This window comes from Paroedura picta, chromosome 4, assembly GCF_049243985.1.
Source record: "Paroedura picta isolate Pp20150507F chromosome 4, Ppicta_v3.0, whole genome shotgun sequence".
Taxonomy (NCBI): domain Eukaryota; kingdom Metazoa; phylum Chordata; class Lepidosauria; order Squamata; family Gekkonidae; genus Paroedura; species Paroedura picta.
In genome coordinates this window covers 110,642,821-110,663,339 of record NC_135372.1, presented here as the reverse complement: position 1 = coordinate 110,663,339, position 20,519 = coordinate 110,642,821, and the positions used below count along the sequence as shown (strand labels likewise).

The following is a 20,519-nucleotide window of genomic DNA, read 5'->3' as shown; positions in this document are numbered from 1 at the left end:
GATTAAACAAAGGTGGCAAAATTATACAGAACAACTATACAAGAGCGAGCTTAACATCCCTGATGACCACAGTGGGGTAGTTACTGACCTGGAGCCAGACATCCTGGAATGTGAAGTCAAATGGGCCTTAGGAAGTCTGAGCAACAATAAAGCTAGTGGTGGTGACAGCATTCCAGTTGAACTATTCAAAATCTTAAAGGACGATGCAGTAAAAGTGCTACACTCAATATGCCAGCAAATTTGGAAAACTCAACAATGGCCACAGGATTGGAAAAGGTCAGTTTACATTCCAATCCCAAAGAAGGGCAATGCCAAAGAATGTTCAAACTACCGCACCATTGCACTAATTTCTCATGCTAGCAAAGTTATGCTCAAAATCCTACAAGCTAGGCTCCAGCAATATGTGGACCGAGAACTTCCAGAAGTACAGGCAGGATTTCGAAGAGGCAGAGGAACTAGAGATCAAATTGCCAACATACGCTGGATCATGGAGAAAGCTAGGGAGTACCAGAAGAACGTCTACTTCTGCTTCATTGACTATGCTAAAGCCTTTGATTGTGTGGAGCACAACAAATTGTGGCAAGTTCTTAAAGAGATGGGAATACCAGAGCATCTTATTGGTCTCTTGAGAAATTTATATGCAGGTCAAGAAGCAACAGTGAGAACTGAACATGGAATCACTGACTGGTTCAAAATTGAGAAAGGAGTTCGGCAAGGCTGTATACTGTCACCTTGCCTATTTAACTTGTATGCAGAGCACATCATGAGAAATGCGGGATTAGAGGAGTCACAAATTGGGATCAAGATTGCAGGGAGAAATATCAACAACCTCAGATATGCAGATGATACCACTCTAATGGCAGAAAGTGAAGAGGAACTAAAGAGCCTGTTGATGCGGGTGAAGGAGGAGAGTGCAAAAGTTGGCTTGAAACTCAACATCAAGAAAACAAAGATCATGGCATCCGGCCCTCTCAATTCCTGGCAAATAGATGGGGAAGAAATGGAGATAGTGACAGATTTTATTTTCCTGGGCTCCAAGATCACTGCAGATGGGGACTGCAGCAAAGAAATTAAAAGACGCTTGCTCCTGGGGAGGAAAGCTATGGCAAATCTAGACAGCATCCTAAAAAGCAGAGACATCACCCTGCCAACAAAAGTGCGTTTAGTCAAGGCTATGGTATTCCCAGTTGCAATGTATGGCTGCGAGTGTTGGACCATAAGGAAGGCCGAGCGTCAAAGAATTGAGGCTTTTGAACTCTGGTGCTGGAGAAGACTCTTGCGAGTCCCTTGGACTGCAAGGCGAACAAACCGGTCAGTCCTAGAGGAGATCAGCCCTGACTGCTCTTTAGAAGGCCAGATCCTGAAGATGAAACTCAAATACTTTGGCCACCTCATGAGAAGGAAGGACTCCCTGGAGAAGAGCCTAATGCTGGGAGAGATCGAGGGCAAAAGAAGAAGGGGACGACAGAGAATGAGGTGGCTGGATGGAGTCACTGAAGCAGTAGGTGCAAACTTAAATGGACTCCGGGGAATGGTAGAGGACAGGAAGGCCTGGAGGATCATTGTCCATGGGGTCGCGATGGGTCGGACACGACTTCGCACATAACAACAACAACAAACTAGCAATAACACTCATCTATTATTGAGGATTTGGAGAGCCAGGTTTGATTTCCCACTCCTCCATATGCAACCTGCTGGGTGACCTTGGCCTAATGACAGCCCTTCTCTCAGAGCTCTCTCAGCCCCGCCTACCTTGCAGGGTGTCTGTTGCAGGGAGAGAGGAAGGGAAGGTGACTGGAAGCCACTTTGAGATTCCTTTGGCTAGTGACATTGGGGTATAAAAACCAACTCTTCTTCTTCTAGATAAGTATGGGGCTAGTGACAAGGACTGCCAGGGAAGCTGTATAGGAGTAGTGGCTGAGTCTCTCTTCCATCTTCTGACATGGGATCAGTCCAGTTATGCTCCTGGTCGTAGGTCAGAAGATGAGAAAAATAATATATTGTGCCCAATGCTTCGGTTGCCGCCAATGAATCTTCTCCCTATATTCTCGGTGTGCACCATAATAGCAGCAGGGATTAAAATGCCAGGCATTGTCTTTGCTGGGCTATCGTCTGTGAATTGTGTGCTCATAAGATCTACTCTAAAAATATACGCACAAAAACAGGTGTTCACTGGGCCTCCCCAAAGGGCGTCTTTCAGAGTCAAAGAGTGCGGCCCCATAGAAGGGGCTGAGATTGTGCTTAGCTGACATTGCCTCAGTCAATCAACACTGGTGTCATTCATTTTTTTAATGAGTCTACAAGAGACTTGTGTGAAACATCCATACCTGAGCTCCTCTCTCCTCAGACCCAGAATGCCAGGTTCCACCCATGGATATCTGGACTGTAGCTTCACCCTAGATTCACCTGCTTCTACACACAACTGACCAGTTCTTTTCATCCTGGCTCCATCCAGGGAGACGCTGTGGCTCAGTGGGACTGTTTACGCACTGGAGGTTTCATGCCGGGCTGCAGGCTGGAGATTTAGTCATGGCAGGTTGCCCCACCTCTTCCTGCACCCACATGGGGGAGCATTTCGCTTGGTGCACCTTATCTGCCCCCGATTTGTGCTCCTATACAGGAGCTGGGGCAGTGAAGTTCCCAGTGCATAAATGGTCTGGCAGAGCATCTGCTTTGTGTGCCAAAAGTCCCAGGCTTTGTCCTCAGCATCTCCAGTTAATTAAGCAGTAATCAACGTGAAAGATTCCTGCCCTAGACCCAGAAGAGCAGCTGCCAGTCTCCATAGACATATTGCTCTTGGTGGACCAATGGTCTGACCCATTCAAAGGCAGCTTTATGTGTTCATGCATATTCAGGAGTCCCATATTTCTCTAATCAGAATTTAACAGTTTGAGATGAGGCCAAATAGTTAGGATCGCCAGCGGGTTGTGCACAGCCTGTTACCGTAGAAGCTAAGCAAATAAGCTAATGCCTCACCGTTAATTTTAGCGCCCTAACTTGCAACAATCAATATGATTGCTGCCCCTGATGACTAACAGTTTGACTTTCAGCAAGAAAAGTGGCCTATAGCTAAAGAAAAATAGTTGCTAAAGATTTGGTGCTAGGAGCCCATTGTAACATAAGACCATAGCTTTCTGGCAGTACCAGTCTAGATTGAACACTGCCCCCCCCCCCAGTGTTGCTAATGCAGACGTAGTAACTTCTCCTGGGCTGATTGTTGCCTCCTGTCCTGGAAGCAGCTTCTGGTCCCTGGTGCCCCCTTGTGTGGCATCCTGTGAGTATTTCTGCTCCAGAGAAATCAGGGTCTCATTTTTTACAGTGGAAATTTGTGAGCAGGGCTATGCCTCTTCTAATTACTATTGTATGTGCTGTGTGATTGCTGGGTCTATTAACACACCATTGAAATGACTATACAAACACACAATGGCAAAATGCAGACATAACTGAGGGAGTTCATGAGCTGGACTGTACTTTTCTGCTGTGACAAATAGATTTCCCACTGCCACTGAAGCTGATCCGTTTCTTCTGATCCAACCAGAAAGCTTGGAGATCTTTGTGTCTGTGTGTGTGCATATGGAGCCACCCATTTGAATACTGTGTAATCCGCCTTGAGGCAGACTTGAAATAATGTCAATAAGTATATGTCTCATGGATTAATATGTGTGGGTGTGTCATGCAATGGAAAGCGAGAGCATTTCATGTGTACCAAGTGTGCACAGTGTGGGGGTGTGGTGTGGATGGGGACATTATCCCTTTCCACTGTGAACAGGGCTGTACCAGAGGGGTATCTGTGTCTGTTCTATTTTTATCTACCAGTTGCAGTCTGGCTACAGATTAAGACTCCCATCCTTCCCCTATCCCCCCGCAGTCTGGAAGTCTCCATCCTCCAGCCACCAACTTCCTGCTGCCAGGGCTGTGCTAGGTAAGGTTCTTCAGCACTGGATTAGCTTCAGAGAAATTGTGTGCTTATTGATTTGTAGATTGGAGCAGGGAGGAAGGAATGATCACTTAATTCTGTTCAGGGTACCTGGGACAATCAGCTGCTTGAGCAGGTGTTTAGGGTGGGGACTACTCAACTCAGACTCATTGTATTTGCAATGTCAATGGCATATAATCTAAAGCAGGAGAAGGCACATTTCCCCCCATCCTAAGCATTTTTGCAGCATTATTCCAGATAGACCAGCGAGAAGCTTAAGGACAAGTTTCAGCTATGAATTTTATAACTCATTAGGTCTGTAGAGAAATGTACATGGAAATTCCCTGGAGCAGAAGCTATTAATTGGAGCCGTAGTGAAAAGGAAAATGCATGCGAAGGCTGAGCACATAACAATATGAACTAAGCTCCTGGGGAAAAAGCATCTGTAAGGAAGCAAATGGGTTTTCTCCATCAGCACAGAGCAGCTCCCACGTAGGCGAGGGAGGCTGAAAATTATTGTTGTGCCTCAGTTTAATATGAGCACATCTCTGTCGAATTGTGTGTTCTGTGGTGATGCAGCCTTCTTTGTGAATGGGGACATTTTGTTAACTTTGCAGTGTAATGAAGCCAAACAAATCACCTTTCTCTCCCCCCCCCCATTTTCTCAAGGGGGATTTACTTTCCAGAAACAGCATTGCAGGGATTCTTTCTGAATGCTTGTCCTAGTGATGCACTGGGCACTAAGACAATTCCTCGGGAAGAGTAAAAGACTCAGCCCAGAATGTTCAGATCCCATATCCACTCTGGAAATGCACTTGAGTGTGACTGTTTTGTTATTTGTGAAAAACCAGGTTGGTCCTTGAGCAAAATTGCTCATACACTTCCAGTGGAAGACATAAAGGTCTAACAGTGTAATCTTAAATCAAATTATTGAGAATGCTGCTGCATTCATTCTTGTAAGCTCCCAGCAGTGGTGTTCAGCTATTAGAAAACGGAGAGGAATTCGAAAATTGTGGGCGCTGACAGAGTGTTGCAGTTCTTGCTGATTACGCTGGATACATCATAATATTTGAAGTTACTTGAAATCCCAGTTTCTACTGTTAAGGGAATGCAAGAGAACCATAGGTTACAGTGAAACAACAGCTGACATTTACAGTGAAACAGCAGCTAACTTTTACAAAGGCTGAGCTAAGACTAGAGTCCTGGGGAAAAGTTTGTAAGGCTACTGATAAACATTTCTAGCTTGTTTGAGGAAATCTACAAAGTGTGGCTTGAGCGTAAAAGAAGAGACAGAGACCTACAAGTGCCAAGGAAAATAACACAAATGAAAACCGAAAGTTTGTTACAGGTTATATTTACTTTGATGCAAATTTATCACTTGACAATTTAATCTGTAAAAGGGAATTGTCCTCCAAGTGCATTATATGTTTTAATTACACTTAATTGCTTTTGCACAAATTTCATGTTTGACATTTCAAAGGGTTAAATGGGGTTCCACCATGCAAGTTACATGTTTTAATCATTCTTAATAACCTTTACACACATTTAACGTTTGAAATTTTAAATTGTGAAACTGAGCAGCTGTAGGGAGTTGTAGACAATCTGCTTTTGGGAAGAGCAGCCTGGCCTCTGAACTACTGATGAGCATGGAATTGTTCACCCAGCTGTCCACATTCTGTTCCATTTCTTGCTTCCTTGCTTGAAGCTGGCTTTCTCTCCCTCTATGGAAGCAGCAGGTCATAAATGCTGACAGCAAGCTGCTGATTGGTTATCAGAGACATGAGTCCAAGAGTCCAACTTGAGCTGAAGCCTGTCATTCACCCAGCTACTACACTGCCCTTTGCCTACTTGCTTTTGTCTCCAATGGATCTGGATAATTCAGTGACTTGCCAATGTGTGAAAAATCCATCATGGCTTCTCAGGATCTATTTCTTATGGGTCTCAGGAGTCTTATGGGTTTTTACTCATCAGTACATGTCATGTGTCTGTCAAGTATTCTGGAATCAGGCCATCCATGCAGAAAATTTGGTGCTGCACAGAGCATTCAGGGTTGGCTATGTAAAAGGTGAGAGCAAATAGGTACCGTTAAACTATGTGAAACCATAACTTCCGAATCTAATAGCAAGAAACAAAGCAAATGGATCCAAAGTTGAAAGTTACATAAGCAGAGCAGGAAGCCTAGACAATCCTTTGAATGCTGGCCTTGGTTACTTGGGAAAACAAGTGGCAAGCATGAAGACTGTTCACAACATGCAGTGAGATGATGGGTGACCATTGCTTAGACACAGAATTTTATTTTTAACATTACCCTTTAGGCTCTTGGAGAGTCACAAACTTAGACCCCCACCCTTATGACAACCGAGATCCGAAACTCCAGAAGAGCATCTTCAGTGGCCTTCTTTAAAACAGTAGGGCTGAGCATTAGATTCCCCCAAATTCGAGTATCTTCAGAATGTCTTTCCCATGGGGAAAATGAAAGCTATCTATAGACAACGTGCTCTTGGACAGAGTGCCTGCTACTGTGAATGATTCTTCATTTTGACAGAGCTTGTATATTTTTATTTCTTCTTCATATTATACTTTCATTTTCTCTGAAACACAAGGCAGCATGGGTAAGGGTTACCGGATTTAATCTCAACCACTGCCCAGGCCCAAGATCATCAAGGAAACTTTGTGGCAAATGGAGATTAAAACCTGCTGCTCCTGTATTGTCTCAGACCTCTCCACACTGGGATTTTGTGGACTGCAGTGACCTCTTTTTAAAATTTCACCTTGCTTCCCTAAACCCTGCTCTCTCCAGCTCCCTACACCCCAAGTTAGGTGGCAGATATGTTATGGACTAATTACTTAATAGGTGCTGGATAGGAGGTAATCTGGGATAAAAGATAGTTTGGGACAAAAGGGACAGTCATTTGACTGAGAGGGACAAAGTCAGGCTTCCAGGCCAGGGCTGTGTAGTTGAATGAACTTACCAGGAGCTGAACACAAACGTATCCATCCTCGCATATAGTTTATATAACTAATCTAACTAACTATTTCTGGGATTGCATCTAAATGCTATTCTAGCGCATTGTCCAGCTGCAGTTTCCTAGGCCACAAGAGGGGGAACATGGGGAAAGAGTGATAGAAACAGCATCCAACAAGACAATTTGCACTGGGGCTTTCCTTGCAGTGCTTGCCATTCTGCCACATCTCAGTAGCAGGGTGTGTGTGTGTGTGTTCTGATGCCAGGGTTGTCAGTCTTCATGACATTATACCCTATTGAAGTCCCTCCAAAGCCCAGTCTTCCTCCACCCCAAAAGCTCCAGGTATTTCTCAACCCAGAGCTGCCAACCCAACTACAGGTTTGTGTGTATGAGCCTATTGTGGCACCTGCTATTACAATTAATCTCCAGATGACCAAGATCTGTTCTTCTGGAGAAGATGGCTGCTTTGGGGGGGGGTAGCCTCGGGAAGCATATCCTGCTGAGGTCCTTTCCCTCCCCAAGCTACTCCCCTCCCCTCCTCTCCCCTGGTGCCATCCACCAAATCTCCAGTTATTTCCCAACCCAGAGTTGGCAACCCTGCGTGGGGCTCCCACTCCAGTAATATCCAGCATTCCTATCCTGTAAGACATAGTAGAGGCAAATGCTTTGGCAAGTTTCTGGAGACTGGAGGGGGAGATAAAGGCAAAGACTTTGGCCCCATATTCTACAATAGTCTGCTTGTCTCCTGGGGGGCGGGGGGCACCATGCAGAGGCTTTCCTGCTCTGGCCCTTCATCCTTCATGGGGTGAGAATGGAAAATTGTAAACATCCATGCTTTCTTGTAAGGCAGAGATTGTAATTTCCACTGAAGCTCAAATATAATTCTAGCTGCCATCAAAGGACTGAATGCGAGTTGGTGATATGGTACTTGTCTCAGCTCAATTTTGTGCGAGTGTTGAAATGCTGAGCTTGAATGCCACTTGTTGTTGCTCATTATTTTTCTTTTAACTTGTAGGCACTCAGATAGTTCACACAATGCCTGAACCGTAAGTAGGAAACTCCCCTTTTTCTTTTGCTGAGTTGTCCCCCATGTCTATCTTGTTCTGCTCCTATTTCTTATGTTCAGCTTCTGATTTGGGTTCAAAATCTCAGATTGGAGACTGTCTGATTTAGATGAGACATTGATTTTGGTCTTCTGCTGGGAATGAAACCTTCCCTCTTGAATTCCCCTTCCTCTCCCCATAATATTTAGGTTGATTTACCTGTCTCTTGGTATCACCAAGGTATGCATGCTTTTAGCCTTGTAGGCAGGGAAAAAAAAGAACTGAACTCACGGCTATCGCTTTCAGTGGAGCTCCATAATGAACATCACGTAATTTCATTAACATCAGTTTCCCGAAATTTAAGTACACACTATAAGTGGCAGAGCTGAAATGAATATTCACAAATATTCAACATTGATTAATTTTCCTATCTTGCCATTCACATTCCCCTCCACTCAAATTTCTAAAACAATGGTATAGACATAGAATGATCCACTGAGTGTTTTGATTTCTGTCATGCTTCAGTTCTCATAAATTCTGCCTAATATTGATTATCATCATATGTCACACAGGTGATCTCTTTAATGAGAAGGTCAGTCATGGTTATAATGTTTTCTGCGTCCCCCAAATAGTAGTCAAGCTTTCCTCTCTTCATCAAATATCAACCACTGGGAATGCTGCCTAAATTCTACAAAACCTCTTAGAGCAGGGGTAGTCAACCTGTGGTCTTCTAGATGTCCATGGACTACAATTCCCATGAGCTCCTGCCAGCATTTGCTGGCAGAGGCTCCTGGGAATTGTAGTCCATAAACATCTGGAGGACCACAGGTTGACTACTTCTGTCTTAGAGGGCACACTATACCCCGTGTAAACTGAACATTCCTCAAAACTGTCTTCCACATGCAGGGGTATTGTTGCTGACACACCAAAAGTTACATCACTATTCACAATACAGACTTTTAAGTGTAAAATTAGTTTAAGCTATAAACACTGCCAATGCAGTTAAGGGTGTAACTATGTTTAGGATTGTGCTGTAAGCTCTTGTACGAGTTCTACAAACCAGTCACTAGAGGGCAGAGAGGGATCTATACTTTCCAAGTGTGGTGAGACCTGGCTCTCAACATTTATCATGGTGTAGCTTTTGCTAAAAGAATCATATCTCTTAAAATAATTAGCAAACAGATCCCATACAGCCCCGCTCCCCCATGTGTCCTATTAGCAGAGAAGGAAAGAGAGGGAAGGAATAGGGCAGGGCAGGAGTGTAGGCTAGGAAAGTAAGGTGCAGCATTATGGATTCAATTAAATAGGGAATAAAGGTGAGAAAATATTGTTCAAATAGGTACAGGCATTCATGTCAGATGGAGATGAAGGTTCTGGGTGCTTCTTGCCTTCACATGCCATTCTCTCTTTTGTACAAAAAAGAGAGATAATATCTTTTTTCTGCTTCTCATTTGCAGACTGTTCCTCCTGCATCCCTCTCACAGATATGTTTAGAAACTGGGACTCAACTGGGCTGCAAATGACTGTAAAAACTCATGCTTAGTTTCTAGTATACAGATATTCCTGTTTTTTATATCTAACACCAACAGAGTTGTGCAAAAAGCCTAAAACATTTTAAATCACATTTTAATGATCTCTAAAAGTAAGCAAAGTATCCCCATTTCCATGCTTGTGGGAAAACATATAGGTCAGTGGCCCTCTGCATTTTGAGCCCTCAGGAACCTCTGGAATTCTGACCCAGAGTGGTGAGTGTAACTACAAAATGGCTGCCACATGAGATGTGCCAGCTACAAAATGTCTGGGAGTGAAGCAGGGTTACCAGCGGCTGGGTGGGTAATTTCTGGGGATTGGGTGTGTGTATGTGTTGTGGATCCTGAGGATGGCAAGGTTTGAGGAGAGGAAGGACCTCAGTGGGGTATAATGCCAAAGAGTTCACCCTCCAAAGCAGTCATTTTCTCTGTAATGCTGAGAGATCTCCAGGCACCACTTGGATATTGGCAACCCTTAAGTGCTATATATACTTCTTATACCATCTCTTCAATGTTTCAAGCAGAAGCTCTATTTTACAGGAAGTTTTAAAAATGAGCATATTTTTAAAATATATTCTTGCATACCTTTAGTGATGTCGCAAACATCCTTGTACCGTGGTGGCAGCTTCTGCCAAAGCAACTTTTACAAAATCTGCATAGCCAGACAAAAACCCTTACTGGACAAAAGGCCCACCTGGCTCTACCCTCTTTCTAATAACACTTGGCAGTGGGCACAAGATTCCTTCTTCCCTTTGGAAATGCAGGGAGATGGGGATGGAGGAGTTTTGCTTGAGTCCAGCGGGGAAACAAATAGGAGGCTGAGTAGGGGGTGCTACATCAAGAAGTCTTCCAGTACAATCCTAAACCAAGTCACACCATTCAAAATCAAAGGCGTAACTTAATTTAGGATTACATTTTGAGAGTGTGGAGAATTATGGTCACATTTTCATGCAGTGTCAGTTCATTCATTCTTAACTATCTGAAAACAATAGAGGGGGATTTCCCTTTTAACAGTCTTCATATTCATTTTGTTCCCTCTGTTTCCTCCCATCTGTTCTCTTTTCTTCTCTCAAATGAACTCCTGAAGGGAGGTAAGAGCTGTTTCATGGGTACCTTTGCTAACAATTTTCAGCAGGGCTATATATTCATTTGTAAGATGGCTGTCTGTTTATTTTTGCTCCTCAGAGAAAATCCAAGATCTCAGCGTCACGCAAACTCCTTTTGAAGGTGAGTCATGATACAGCTCCACCTTTTCTTTGACTTGTCTGAACAGAGCAAATGAATCAATTATACTGTCACAGCTATCATGAATGTAGCTGCACTCTCTCTCTCCCCCTCCTCTCTTCCATGAAGACTTATGTAATTATGTATGATTTTTGCCTTGTGCTTTCAAGAGGAGGCCTGAGTTCTTTCCCCATCTCTTGCTCGGGTTGCCAACTCTAGATTGGACAACTCCTGAGGTGGACCCCAGAGATGGCAGGGTTTGGGAAGAGGATGGACCTCAGTGGGGCATAATGCCATAAAGACCACCTTCCAAAGCAGCCTTTTTTCTCCAGGGAAACTGATCTCTGGCGTCTGGAGATCAGGTGTAATTCTGGGAGATTTCCAGTCCTGTCTGGAGGTTGGCAACCCTACCTCTGGCACAATGTTCTTCTGAAAACACACCACAAATATTAAAGTGTAGCTAGATCCCATTGCATTAAAACAATTTGGTTTCTTTGTTTCAGAGTTTGATGCTGGCTAAGGCCAAAGAAGAATGGGAACAAGAGCAAGTGGACAAACAAGGAGAGAAGGAGAGATATTTGTCAGAGAGGGTTGCACCTCTGCGGACCAGTGGACTTTCCTTAAGCCAGCTTCAGGTAGATTTTTGGTCTGGGCATCTGAGAGGCAGTCAAGATGGCTGTTGAGCACTGTGGAGGTCTGATGAGAACCTTATTAAGAGGGTCAGCTTCAGCCTCCTGTCAGTGCTGTGTTCAATTCACACTCACAGGCAGGAAAGACCAAGTTCACTTACACTTCAGAGGCAGATCCTAAGAGGTGCTTAAAGAATTATCTGGAGGAACAGGTAGTCTAAAATCAGTTTTAATAATGTCTTACGATATAATGACATCATAATGGACAGCATTAATATTACTTTGTGAGCATCATAAATACCTTCGCCAATATTTTCTTCTGTTTTCCATGGGGGAAAGTATAAAAATGGCCTTATTTTTTTGACGAGAGGTAATCTAGCAAAGCCAAGCACAAGTTCTTGAGGAAGCATCTCCTAACCATTCTTCTTTTTAACTGAACAGGACCTGTGCAGGGAGCTACATGAGAAAATCGATGTTGTGGATGAGGAACGCTATGACATTGAAGCGAAATGTAACCATAACATGCGGGAGGTGAGAAGGCAAAATGATCCACCTTAAATCCTAACAGAAATTTTGTATTTATTGTTCTGAGAAAGACTTGTTGGGTTTGGGATCAGGCATTTATGGCAGTCAGTTCAGAGGTAACTGGAGGGAAGCCATCTTTTGAATGGATATTTATTTAGAAGATTTCTGGAACACCCATAGAATTCTGGAACAATATTTCAACAGAGAACTTTAGACTGCTCCTCCATTCCAGTTGTGAGTTTTTCATTAAGAAGAAGACAACTTTTGACTGTTCTTTCTGAAGTGTGATGTGTGTATGGGTTTTCCTGTTATATCCCAGGAACTATTTTTTCTGGTAGTGGTAAAGATGCTGTAATATTTTCTGTTAAGGCAGGTATTACTTCCTGTGGTGGAGGAAGATGGTCAGATTTATTCTGTTTCCTGCTTAGGGCTGAATCTTGTGTATGGATTATAATCTTGTGTGGCATCCTACCAATCTCCTCCTCCTCTTCTGCAGATTAAAGATCTAAAATTGAAAGTGCTTGATCTTCGGGGGAAATTCAAACGGCCTCCACTGCGGCGTGTCCGGGTTTCTGCTGATGCCATGCTGAGGGCTCTGCTTGGGTCTAAACACAAAGTTTCTATGGATTTGAGAGCCAATCTCAAATCTGTCAAGAAGGAGGACACTGAAAAGGTTGGTGGCCAGAAATCCTACTGATGGCTCCTTATCTCAGGGCTGCTTGACACATTGCTTTTTAAAGGTTAAACCAGATGTCTATTTTCTTTAGACTGAACAATTGGTTCTGTGGATATTCCCTTGCATACTTTGATCATTTAAACCCAGCAGTTGCCAAAAACAGCATTCAAAATCAGACTGAAGGATTTGTGCATCAGGATTTACCCTTGCTAAGCAAACTAATGGCTTTGACTGATGACAGTTATATCTCAGGTGTTAAGAGTGGCTGCCAAAAAGGAGAGCTGCTGTTCAACTAAAGTTTTAGCAAATGCTCTTCAGACAGCTTCCATGAAGCTTGGTTCATTCTACAGCCCCAGTACCATGTGACTTTTGTATATGGAGGTCCCATGACCCCCAATATAACTTTTATTTCAAGGTCAAAGAGATTCCTCTTTACTATTGGGTAAACAATAAATGTACTGTCCTCTAAGAATTAACAGGCAATGCAAGTTATGGGCCGGAGGCCTTCCACTATTGTGGAAGATCTGGCAATCCTGAAAGGCAGAATATATTGGCCTGGTAGCATACAGAGGATCCATGCCCAGAGAAGACCTGCTTAAGTTGGAAGGAGGTTCCTTAGGCTGGAGGATATCTTCAAATGGTAGGATACAGGCCATTGTGTGTTTCTCGGTCACATGAACGGAAAACTGCTGCTGAAATTAAAAAAAAATGTAAAGTGGCATAATGAAGTGAAAGGTATCACATATGAGTAGAATAATTTGAATAACATTCAGTTGCAAAGGGTTACGAAGCGCATTGTACTATTATGGGGTGGGAGCATGGAGACTCATGATGTGAAAGGGGCAAAGCATATTGTGAGTTCTTAAAGTATCACTAGCAGAATTGGGAATGCTAATAAACCATGCTCAAATCGTAAAATAATGTAATTATGGAAAGCCTAGCACAGTTGCTCCTGATTTGTACTGGATTTTCCTAGGCAGAAAAGCCTGGTGTGGTTGTTAGGGTGGGTTGAGCTAAGTGAACATCAGTGAGGGTCTTGTTTTGATCAACCCTCTGAGCATCTGGAGGCAGCTGGAAGAACTTCTGTGTGGGTTGGTGCCCACTGTGCTTCTTAGGCAAGCCTGCCAGCTGCATTTGTCCAATCTTGCTTATAATGTACTAGGCACGACAACTTGGATTCCTTCTTCATCATGAAAAACACTTTGGGTGATTTGGGAGAATTCTGCTTATCTTGCCTCACAGTGTAGTTGTAACAGAGATTAGCGCACAATGGTGTCATAGAATAACAGAGTTGGAAGGGACCTCCTGGGTCATCTAGTCCAACCCCCTGCATTATGCAGGACACTCACAACCCTCTCGCTCATCCACAGTTACCTGCCACCTCCTTGAGCCTTCACAGAATCAGCCTCTCCATCAGATGACTGTCCAGCCTCTGTTTAAAAAATTCCAAAGATGGAGAACCCACCACCTCCTGAGGAAGCCTGTTCCACTGAAAAATCTCTCTAACTTTCAGAAACTACTTCAGGATGTTTAGATGGAATTTCTTTTGAATTAATTTCATCCCATTCATTCTGGTCCATTCCTCTGGGGCAAGAGAGAACAACTCTGCTCCATCCTTTATTTGGCAGCCTTTTAAATACTTGAAGATCCCCTCTCAGTCATCAGCTACTTTAAGGAAGGGTGGAATAAAATATTATAGTAATTCCATTTTAAAACTTCATTTTGAGAACTAGAAAATCTTAGAAAAAGCTGGTGCGTCTCCCATATTTGTGTGTCTGATCTTTGGTGTCACCCTGTGTGCATGTCTTTTCCTGGACTTGACCCATTTAAGAAGGAAGCTACATTCTGTCTGGGCTTCCTGTTCTGTACAGGAATCTCAGATTAAGGAATTCGTACCTGGTAGAGATGAGTTACCCATTCCTGTGCATGATATCATTCATGATGACTTAGTCGGCTCTGATTGGTTCAAGGCCCTGGAGGCACGATCTTTGTTGGATTCTGTTTTCTTCATGCTCTGACAAATGCTGGGAAAATGTGTGCTGAAAACTGATGAGGTGTAGTCAGTTGGCTTACAGAGGGCAGGAAGCCAGCATATACAGGCTTTTCAGGCAGCTGCCACCCACTCAAATGGTTGTGTGAATTGGCTGGACTGGCTCCTTTCCAAACAGAAGATTGTGTACTGACCTTTAAAAAGCATGGGGATGTTTTTGAAGGCCTCAAGATTGAGCTGTAGCATATTTTTACAGTTTTACAGCAATTATGATTATAATAATGATGCAAATTTTTGCCCTTGTTATGGTGATCTGGCCCTTCCCCACACCTTCCTCCCTCACATGCAGGATTTCCCTTCTGTCTTAATTTTTGCTAAGCAGCCCTGCTATCTATTTTCTTCTTGTTTCTTTGTCTATAGCTGTCCTACCTAGTCATTTTATTTTATATATACATATGTTATGCAGGCCAAGCCCCAGGAACTGAAGGAAGAGACAAAATCACCTTCTTATGGTCTGCTTTTAAAATGGCACAAAAGGGTTTGAAAATTCAAAATCAACAAAATGTTCTATATAAATGGCAGGAGAAAAGGTCAGGTGGAACCAGGTGTAGGAAGTGAAATAAAACTGATGTAACTTTGTATTCAGAAAACACTAGATAATTTGTTACCAACAAGTAAGAGTTGCTGCTAGTCAACAAGGTCTTTAATACTTATAGGAGAGAGGCTTTCTTTTCAGTTTCTGCTTAAATACTCAAGCATAGGTTTCTGAATTTCACTGATATACAAAGTTTAGCAGGCAGGGACATACAACCAGGTTCCTAAAATCCTTTATACACAGATTAGGGATCACTTCTCTTTTCTAAAGGTTATGTTCCTCCTTAACTAGGCAGGAATCACTTCTCTTTACTAGAAGCTTTCCCTCTTTTTGGCTTGAATGAGGATCCTCCTTGATCTACACACTCTCTTAGCTTCCTTTCCCATCCACAGTCAGTGGTTAACTGCCTCTTCTTCAACCATCAGTTTCCCACTATAATTCCTTAACTGACCCACTCAACTGAATTCCATTTGATCACCCTGTCACTCAAATATTCTCAGATTCAGTTAGGCATTGACCCTTGACAGTTTGTCACAGTTCATCAGCAGCACAACATGGGTTCCTGGCACATAATTTTATCATCATTTAATTTATATCCCGCCTCCCCCCCGGAGGCTCGAGGTGGGTCACATAAAATCAATCCCCTAAAAACAGTAACAAGAACAATAAAACACAGTACTCCAATCACAACAAGGCAAGACAAGAATGGCGGCCAGGTTCCTGCAACTAACCCAATTTCCATAGCCCTACTAAAAGGAAGAAAAAAAGGGGGTTGGCTGATGGCATACACAACCGCCACATTTGTGAGGGGGGGGCGGATCTCCCTTGCTGCCCGGCCTCAACCAAAAGCCTGGCGGAAGAGCTCCGTCTTGCAGGCCCTGCGGAACGTTGAAAGTTCCCGCAGGGCCTGCAGCTCATTCCACCAGGTCGGGGACAGGACCGAAAAGGCCCTGGCCCTAGTCGAGGCCAGGCGAGCTTCCTTGGGGCCAGGAATGGCCAATAGGTTAGCCCCCGCAGAGCATAAAGCCCTGTGTGGGGGGGTATAGGGCGGTAAGCGGTCCCTCATATATGCTGGGCCCAGACCACGGATGGCCTTGAAGGTCAAAACCAAAACCTTGAACCTGATCCGGAATATAACCAGTAACCAGTGCAGCTGCCTCAGCACTGGCGGGATATGGGCCCTCCAAAGTGTAGCTGTGAGGACCCTAGCAGCTGCATTTTGGACCAGTTGCAGTTTCCCGGTCAAGCCCAAAGGCAGGCCAGTGGTGAGTGAGTTACAGAAATCTAATCTGGAGGTAATCAGTGTTAATGTACATTTCTTTGGAAACAACCCTTAGCCAGCACTATATTTTGCCAAAGAAAGACAAACTTATCTGTTTGATGGCTACTCTTTATGTTAAAAAAACATCCAGGAAATTAAAAATGAGGCTCCACTCACACTGTGATCATACAGGAGTCCTCTAGATCTGACTATACTTACAGTTATTGAAGAAGAAATGAGCCAACAGACTTCTTCCTGTTGCTGGCCTGATCACTAATTCCAGATTAATGGGGTGGGTGGATGGGGAGAGGAACAGTAAATTGAGTGGGAAAGGACATGCAGTCAGTCAGTCAGGGGTCTGACTCACTCTCAGCCACCAGTAGTATAGCAGGTAGGCTTGTGCCTTCAGTTTACTCAAACAACAGCAACAACTGAAAAAAGTGGAAAACAGATTCTTTAATCTGTTTCAACTACTGGTATAGCTGACCCAAATAAAAACATTTTTTGGCTTTCATTTGGGCATATTCAGCTATACCGATCAATTGTCCTTTTTACTTCCCCTCCTACTTCAAAAAGATCATTGAAATGGCTGCCATCCATTAGCAGCTGGATGAGTCCGGGTCAGCTTTTATGTTTAAATGGCCAGCAGCCATTTAAATCATCCCTTTGCTTCCCCCATTCCAAAAAGAGGGAAGTGAAAGAGATTGCTTAAATTACTGTCAGCCAGCAGGGTCTACAGGGGGGATGGTTTAAACCAGTTCCTCCAGTAGACCAAGCCAACTATGCAGAGAGAGTTTTCTCCATAGGAATAGCTGTTTGGTGAGCTTGGACCGGGGGGGGGGGCATTCAGGCCCTCAGCAGATTTCAAGCCAATCCTGCAGTGAGAGTTCTCTCTGCAGTATCAGCTGTTTGCTGGGCTCTGTTGGGGGCCTGGTTCAAACCATCCTGCTGACTAAGCCCTTTTATGTAAATTTGGACAATTAATACTTATTTTGCTGTTCACTGGAGAACAACATGACTCTATGCAGGTGTCTGAAGCCCCTGGTGTAGAGCCAGTATGGTGTAGTGGTTAAGAGTGGTGGCTTCTAATCTGGCTAGCAAGGTTTGATTTCCTGCTTCTCCACATGCAGCCAGCTGGGTGACCTTGGGCTCGTCACAGTCCTGATAGAGCTATTCTGACCAAGCAGTAATATCAGAGCTCTCTCAGCCTAATTTACCTTACAGGGTGTCTGTTGTGAGGAAAGGAAGGGAAAGTGATTGTAAACCACTTTGAGACTCATTTGGACAGTGAATATCCTTATCCATCCATGATTCCTCTATATATTTGTGAAACAGCCTTGGGGGTGGAACGTGTCTAGCTGTCCAAGTTGGAATAGGGCCAATCAGGGCACTGCCCCTGCAGCTGTAATGCTCAGTATGCTCACTATGCTCAGTAATGCCACCTGATTGGCCCTGCTCCTGCAGCTCCCACCCTCTGTCCCTCAACTCTAGCCTCTTTGCTCTCAGACATGCCTCAGTGCCTGGATCCAGCAGCAGGTAAGGGGAGAGGGCCCTGGGCAAAGGGTCGTGGTGGAAGGACTGCTAATGAGAGCCTCTTGGCCTGCTAGGCTGGGCCTGCTAATGAGGGCCTCCCGGCCTGCTGACTACCTGCTAAAGAGCTCTGTCCCAGGCCTGCTAACGAGCTGGCTCCACTTGATCCAGCTGCGAGCTGCAGCCCAAAGCCACCTTAAGCTGCCTGGCCGGGTGCCAGGGGAGGGGACCCTTTCAAGGCCTGTTATTAGGAACGGACTTTTAAGCTAGTCAGGGTATAAAAACCAACTCTTCTTCTTCCTACTGCTGATCATTGGAAAGTCCTCAGTCTTCCCACCACTCCAGGATATGAGATTTCACCAGGCATTCCCCACCTACATTATCTTTGTAACCGCAAAGGCAAGAAATGTTGAAATGAAATTGAACTTCCAAGGATATTTGACACATACTATATTGTGGTATTCCAGTAACAGAAGACGTATTGTTCTGTGTGGGACACTATGAATGGCTTCTCAGTGTGTTCTCGTACCAATGCAAATGCAAGGGTTAACTTCCTGGTTCCATTTACAGGAGCGTCCCGTTGAAGTGGGCGACTGGCGTAAGAATGTGGAGGCCATGTCAGGAATGGAGGGCAGGAAGAAGATGTTTGATGCTGCCAAGTCTCCAACAGGACAGTGAGAGGTACCACTGAGTCTTAATTTCTACCTCCCTTAACATACTAGTTGCTCCTGACACCACTCCAGTGTCTTGGTCCCAGTGCTATGCTCAGTAATGTTTCCCATCTTAAGCTAAATGGGGCTCCACTTAAATGACAGGCATGTGGGAGGGTGTGGGCGAGATGGGAGGCGGGAGATGGAAGGGAGGGCATTGAGTCCCAGTTTTTCCCTACAAAGGCTGATAGTCCTCAGTGGCTTTCAGATCAGTGTCCGAGCACAGGCTGTGGCTTTCTCCATCATGTCCAGTCCTCCTTAACCAAACTACTCCATTGCCTTTCCCTGTTGTTTCTTTCAGGTCCTTTACAGAAAAATGAAGACCTGTTCCCACACTGCCTGCACCTCTTTGCCCTTCTTTTGCCCTTACCTTGCCTCATCTTCTTGCATTAGCTTTAGAGTCACAACAGTTCTGGATGTCATTAAAAGATTGCCATGACTTTGCACTCTCAGCTCTTCCTCAACCAGCAAAGCTGCCAAAGGAAAGGTGCTGTTTCTTCTAGCCAAGTCCACAGGGCAACTGTTGAGCTTCTCCTGCATTGCAGCATCCCCCCATGAGGCTGCATTTTACCAGGCTGGAAAGGCCAACTTTGAGAAGATGTAAAGTGCAGAGAGATAGAGGGTAACTAAATTTAGCTGGCCATCCTGTGAATATCCTTTATTGTACAGAAGAGTTCACTGATTGCATGAGATAGTTGCTGCATATCGGCAGATCTGTTGGCCTCCCTGATTTTTATGCATGAGGGATGTTGCTAGGGCCTTTGGCCTTCCCATCCAGAAATCTGGGTTCTCAACTCCATAATTCTTCCTTGACAGTTCTGATATGTACAGCTAGGGGTGGGATACAACCACTGTTTCTCTCCATTCATTAAAAAAACATAGCAAGGACAAGAACACAGGACCTGAGTTTCTTTACAGTTCGCCTGAATGCTGAGACTGCTGTGTGAGGGTGAATCTTTTGCCTCCTTGAAAGGTTTACATGGATGGTCCTGGGGCTGTATCTCTCCAGTCACCATTTCCACATCACCCATTCCATTTGACACCAGCTTGCCTTGGTTTTAGCTGCAACCCCAACTCCACAATAACATGAGTTTGTACTTGAGGAGGCATTTCTTAGGGACACAAAAGAAGTGGTGTCAGACCACTGGCTCTTTTTTCTTTTCTTTTGATCTTTCCAAGATCTTACACAGTTCTTCTAATTGGAAATCTTTCCTTGGAGCTGTACAGATTGAGCCTGGAGCCTTATGGGTGCAAAGTGAGTCATCTGCCTATGGCAGCAATGGCAGATTAAGGGTATTATTCACAAGAGTTTGGGAGGCACATAGCAGCAGAAGCAACCTTTCAAAGTGCTCCTCCTGAGTATGTTCCCAAGCAGTGCTCCCCATGCAGTCACCACCATGAATCTCCTCTCAGCTGCTTGGCTGCCTTAGGGGGTGAAAGAAAAGTGACTGGCAGAGAAGGTGACTGGCTGCTGTCATGCGGTGTTGCTGGGAGGCAAAAGCAGCACAGGAATCTGGGAGTGTCCCTGGTGTGATGCTATGCAAAAGGGACCGAACTTTTTTGCCTTAAGGACCTTGGCATTCCAGAACTGCAGTTTCCTCCACCCCATATTTCTTTTGGAATAGGGTCACCCAGAGGGGGAGCTCCTCACTTTTGTCCTTAGCTGCATTCACCTGAGAGTTGCCAGGAAGGTCCCCCAGCAGATTACAGGTGAGAAAGTGAATTCAGGGTGCATCAGTGAGAAAGAGGAAGAAGGAGTGAGTGAGACAGATCATACCTGATACTTACAAGCAAAGACACATTGGGCAGGTATTTTTTTTAGTGGCCAAAATTAATGGTGGTAAAAGGTCAATTGGTTTTTATACACTTTCCTCTACTTTAAAGGTAAAGGTATCCCCTGTGCAAGCACCGAGTCATGTCTGACC

At 44.4% G+C, this 20,519-nt stretch overlaps 1 protein-coding gene across 3 annotated transcripts; it reads left to right on the top strand.

Moving 5' to 3' along the window:
- Positions 1-3,819: 3,819 nt before the first annotated feature.
- Positions 3,820-19,488, top strand: TNNI1 (troponin I1, slow skeletal type). Of its 3 annotated transcripts, none has more exons than XM_077335020.1 (8): positions 3,820-3,922; positions 7,898-7,932; positions 10,640-10,681; positions 11,182-11,313; positions 11,749-11,838; positions 12,329-12,505; positions 18,455-18,565; positions 18,896-19,488. In XM_077335020.1, the coding sequence occupies exons 4-7, from the start codon at positions 11,188-11,190 to the stop codon at positions 18,560-18,562; spliced, it is 501 nt and encodes a 166-aa protein (XP_077191135.1). In that variant the 5' UTR covers positions 3,820-3,922; positions 7,898-7,932; positions 10,640-10,681; positions 11,182-11,187; the 3' UTR covers positions 18,563-18,565; positions 18,896-19,488. The 3 variants fall into 3 exon arrangements, with proteins under 3 accessions (XP_077191135.1, XP_077191136.1, XP_077191134.1); XM_077335021.1 differs by having other exon boundaries at positions 3,840-3,922; positions 7,898-7,928; XM_077335019.1 differs by lacking the exons at positions 3,820-3,922; positions 7,898-7,932 and adding an exon at positions 9,467-10,545 and having other exon boundaries at positions 10,611-10,681.
- Positions 19,489-20,519: the final 1,031 nt, after the last annotated feature.

Coding starts and splice junctions, on each gene's coding strand:
- TNNI1 (XM_077335019.1), top strand. CDS start 10,389: ATGGTCACATTTTCATGCAGTGTCAGTTCATTCATTCTTAACTATCTG. Junction 10,546..10,610: donor AAATGAACTCCTGAAGGGAG/GTAAGAGCTGTT, acceptor TTCATTTGTAAG/ATGGCTGTCTGTTTATTTTT. Junction 10,682..11,181: donor CACGCAAACTCCTTTTGAAG/GTGAGTCATGAT, acceptor TCTTTGTTTCAG/AGTTTGATGCTGGCTAAGGC.